The 5,082-nt window shown below is 40.3% G+C and overlaps 1 protein-coding gene across 1 annotated transcript in view; it reads left to right on the top strand.

The window, feature by feature from the left end:
- The window catches only part of ATP6AP1L (ATPase, H+ transporting, lysosomal accessory protein 1-like), a 39,932-nt gene extending 39,007 nt beyond the window's left edge, over positions 1-925 (top strand). Inside the window, 1 exon segment of the mRNA XM_006870595.1 lies at positions 635-925. Within this exon segment, the coding sequence (XP_006870657.1) occupies positions 635-925 (291 nt within the window).
- Positions 926-5,082: the final 4,157 nt, after the last annotated feature.

The following is a 5,082-nucleotide window of genomic DNA, read 5'->3' on the forward strand; positions in this document are numbered from 1 at the left end:
TATATATATATATAAACAACAAAATTAACTCTAATAAGTTTCAGCTTTTTTATTATCCCGATTTTTGCCTTGTTGGGAATCATGATAGTCTCCCTCAAACGACAATTCCTGTGTAATTCCTGTTGATAGAATCAAAGGCAGATGAACTGAGACTTAAAATTCTTTGTGAAATGTATACTAAGTCTTATAAAAATTTGAGTGTCCTTTGAATTTTTTTAGACATCACAGAAGTTGTGGTTTTAGATGAAGTGGAATATTCCTAAGATCAGAATGAAAACAATTTTATTTTAGAGCCTTGAATTTCATGATCCTCTTAATGAGGGCAACCGCATATCGCAGAGTTTCTGGATAAGTCCTGATGTAAAATTAGGTTTCACTGTGCTCATAAGCACACTCTCATTTGGAGTCCTGGTGTGGTGCTGTGGTTAATGCGCTGGACTGCCAGGTCAAGTTGAACCACAAGATTGATGGTTCTAGCTCACCAGCTGCTCCTTAGAAACCCTATACAGGGTCGCTATGGGTTGGAACTCAACAGCACTTAATAGCAGCATATTTAAATTATTCAGAAAAGATCATCATTGCATCTTAAATTTTCCTAATTAGGGACCCATCAACTCTTTCTTTCTTTTGACAGATCCAAGGCTTTTCCATTGAGGGGGGAGAGTTTTCCACGGCCCGAGACTGTGCCTCTTCCTTCTCACCAGCCATTCTGATTGGTCTGGCCATGTCCCTGATTCTGCTGCTGGCATTGGCCTCTGCCCTGCATACGCTCATCTACCTGCGGAATCTGGACCAGCACTACGACTTCATCACCTCTCCTGCCCACTTCTCACAAGATGTAGCAGAAGAGAAGGAACTGCTGAGGAGCCAGGCAGTTGAATGCTATGAATTGAGAAGCCAACAGATTTGCAAAATTTATGTTTAATGATTTAACAACACCGTCCTCTCTCTCCTTCCCCACACCCACAGTGGGCTCTGACTGGTTTCTGTTATTCTAGACTGTTTGCTTTGTGCATTAAATGTTTTTCTATAAATGACTTGATTTAGCTATAGCAACAATAGCAGCAAAAACTAAAAGGCATTATGATTTACTTTTGAATCATCCATTGCTTTATTTAGATAAATGGGGCAATGAAAAAAACATCCTAGGCAACCTGAAGAAATTTAAAAAAAAAATTGTTTCCTCAAAAGTACCTTGAAAACAAAGGGATGTTGCCGCCAAGTCAGCTCTGCCTAATTGCAATTCTCTGTGTGTCAGAGTAGAACTGTCATCTATAGAGTTTTCAGTGGCTGATTTTTCAGAGGTCCATGTCTATCTTCTGAGGCACTTCTGGGTGGAGGCAAGTTGCCAGCCATCCTGTTAGCCATTGAACACACCAACTATTAAACCATGCAGCAACTCCTTGTTTTAAGTTAAATTGACTGAAACAAATAAAAAATGCAACACAGCAAAGGGAAAAATCAACACACTTGGTAGTCCTTACCTGTGCTGGTTTGGATGTGCTAACTGTAAAAACAATAAGCCAAGTTTATCTGACAGTTCAGAATTTAAAGTATTTTGTAACCTGGTTTATGGTTTCAGAAACTACATCATAATTTTATTTAAAAATCTAGAGTTTGTTTTTGTTTTTTTCTTTAACAGGAATATAGGGAAAACTCTTGTCCTATGAAGGAGTCCTGGTTGTGTAGTGGGTTACGCACTGGACTGCTAACTGCAGGGTCAGCTGTTCAAATCCACTGGCTGCTCCATAGGAGAAAGATGAGACTTTACAACCTCAGAAACCCTATATGGGGTCACTATGAGTCAGTAATGACTAAAGGCACACCAATTCCACCAGTACCACCACCACTTGTCCAATGTGATAGAATGTTCTTGCCCTTTACTCTGCCAGTCAGAGGCAATCTAGGCTGATCTGTGCAGTCAGGGTGGTAATCATGATGGCTCATACCTTTCCCATCTGGTGGTGGTGTGAGGGGTTGTCTGAGTTCTCTGATTTAGACTTTCATAAGCTCCCTTCACTGCCACTTGAAATGAATTAAGAACAGTGTGCTTACTATGCAATCACAGCTTCTAGGCAAATTCCTCTTTCCAAAGAGATCATGTTCCCCAAATTCTTAATAGAAATTTTGGAGCCACCAAACTACTTCTCACCACCCTGTGCGTCAGTCCTTTCAGGATTTCCCCAGACTCCTGTGATCTTGAACGATATTGAATATATAGACTCACTGTGCCCTCACCAAATCTTCTCTAACATGCTTTCTGTGGTAAGAAGCTCTTGAATGTAAAGAGTGCATCATATTACCCTAATCTGGGTTCCATGCATGACCTAGGCTCTACTGAAAAGATCCCTGCTGCACAAAGCCCATGGTTTAGCTAGATAAACTGCAGGCTATGTACAATTCTCAGGTAGCAAACTGGGATTTTCTCACTCAAAAAAGCATATTTGAATTTGAGGATGATATAATTTCAAGGCAGTCTTTGAATACTCTCTACCTTATGTGAATAGTACAGTAAATCAAGGTCACTCCAGCAAGCTGATTTGCCTCTGCAGTTGGGAGTCACTGAGCTAGGAAGAAAAAAACGAGGGACAGCAACATGGAGGAATAGGTCCTTAGAGAAACCTTAATGTTACAGGATGCCTTTGGAGGGAGGAGGAAGAGGAGGGCTAGCACCTTGTATGAACAGCTGTTCCTTTCTCCATTCCTGCACCTATGAGTCCTCATACCTCAAGAGAGTCAGAAAGACAGTTAATGAAATGAACAGACCCAGTTTAGCTAGATGACCCTTTGAGACAACCTGCCTTTATTTCAGATTCCTGTCTGTATAATAGTGCTTACAATGTTTGCCACATCATGTGTTTAGCTGCTGATATCAACATTTTATAAAGACCAAATGGTACTAGAGCAAAACTACAATTCCTAAATAAATGGAGTTTCAAATGTGGTTTGGGTCTTCCGACATTTTTAAAGGGAAAATGTGGCAGATGTAGGTGGTCAAATCCAGATGTTAACGTCACCTGTACCCTGGTACTGTCTACCTGGATGTCTCCAAATCATCTTGCCTTCTGGGGTCAAGTTTTCATTGACTCTCAGGGGGCTTCAGTTACCTTAATGTAAGGAATTAATCAGAAAGATAGATAGATAGATAGATAGATAGATAGATAGATAGATAGAGAGAGAGAGATGGACTTAAAGAAATTTGCTCCTGCAGCTGTGTGACTTGGCAAGTCCAAAATCTGCAGGTCAGGTAACAAGCTGAATACTCCTATAGGCTTGCATCTCAGGATCCATAGATTAGGTGATGGAAGAAGTGTAGAGTGAAGGGAAAGAAATTGTTCCACCAAAATAGCTACAAAATATCATATTTAGAGGCAAAACACAATCTAAGGAAACTCCCTTTTCAACTGATTGGTGGCATTACCTTATATGAGGGTGTGTTATAGGGAGTGCCATCTGCATTTGTTGCCTTTAAGAAAGGACTCTTGCCTTCTACTGATTAAGAATAATCAAGTTAGGCAGAGTTTCCATATAAGCAAAAGCTTATTATAGGAATGAGGTTTGCAAACTGAGACAGGATAGGGGTAGGGCTCAGGGGTGGGGCAGGGCAGGGGATGGACAAGACTTAACCCCCATCTCCCAAGACTTTGGGCAGGGAAAATACAACATGTTTCTTCATAGCATTAGGTAGGGATTTCTGGAAACGGTCCTTAGGAAGGGGCCATGCTAATTGAGCTCAAGCTCAGCATTTCTTTAAGATGGATTCTGGTAGGAGCCTTCAAAGACATCTGGTAGGAACAGACAGAATTTATTCTGGGCTGTCAAGTATGTTTGGGACTCGAATTCAGACTCCTCCTAGGAGCTAGCATTCTCCTTTGCCTCCCTCCGTGGAAGGTTTGTCTCTTAAAGTTATGCCTAGGGCCCTAGGTAAATCAGTATGACCTATAAAATATTTCACAAAGAAGTAAAAATACAGAATTTTTGTGGGTGATCTTCCTTGATGACAAGTCCTATAAAATATGGAATTTTTATGGATAGTCCTTCTTAATGGCATGTCCCAGGATGTGGCCGCTCAGCTATGTTCCCTGGGCATGTCCAGTACATCTTCACAATTGCTCAAGCAAGGAGGAGAGCAGGCTTCAACATTCCTCAGCATTTAGTCACAAGATTTCAGTTAATGAGTGGACCATATTTCACCCTGATTTCTGGACTTTCATTTCCCCCTTTCTCAGGTGTTTTACAAAGTTCATGAAAAATAATAGTGCTTCAAACTCTCATTGTTTATTTAGTTCTGATTCTCTGCCTCTGTTGAGTCTCTGATGGCCTGACTTTCTCCCTCTGCACTCCCTTCCTAGAGTTGAGGCTGATATGCGCATCATGGAGTTTACGGAAAGTTGGAAAGTAATGAGGTAATCATAGCTGAAGGCAGGAAATAATTTCAAATTCTCTGTTCTTGGAAATTTAATGTTCATTCCCTGCCACAGGGAATGTTTACTGGCCACATTTTCGCTTAGCCCTGAACTTTCACCATCTTAAGAACCTTTCTTTTATCCCCTTCCTATGCATCTGCCCAGTGCTAGAGTTTATAAAACTTTCTTTATCTACCCCTAATGAAAGACTCCAAATTTATCTTTATTATGTAGAGCAATTTAACTCCTCTTTGTTGGAACTCTTTTATCCAGAGTAGGTCAGAGAGCCTCACCTTTCATCAACAGCACACCTGATATAATATTATGTTAAAGAAAGTAGCATTTCCCCCTTATAAAAATTATTTTCTCTTTTTAAGGCAGTCAGTTCAAACTATAGTCAGGTTTACAACAATGGTTATTTATCTGCATATATGGAAACAGTGGTAATTAGGTGGTAGAACTCGTGCCTTCCAGGTAGGAGACCCGGTTCAACTCCTGACCAAATGCATTGCAAGCACAGTCAATGAGAGAAAGTTTTTTGTTTTGTTTTCTTAAATATTTTATTGTGAATTATGTGATAGTTTACAGGGGAGAACATTAGTTTTACATTACATTCATTCTATCATATATCATCTCGTTGCCATGGTTACAATCCCCTCCATGCAATCCTTCCCCC

This window comes from Chrysochloris asiatica, unplaced genomic scaffold (genome assembly GCF_000296735.1).
Source record: "Chrysochloris asiatica unplaced genomic scaffold, ChrAsi1.0 scaffold00145, whole genome shotgun sequence".
NCBI lineage: Eukaryota > Metazoa > Chordata > Mammalia > Afrosoricida > Chrysochloridae > Chrysochloris > Chrysochloris asiatica.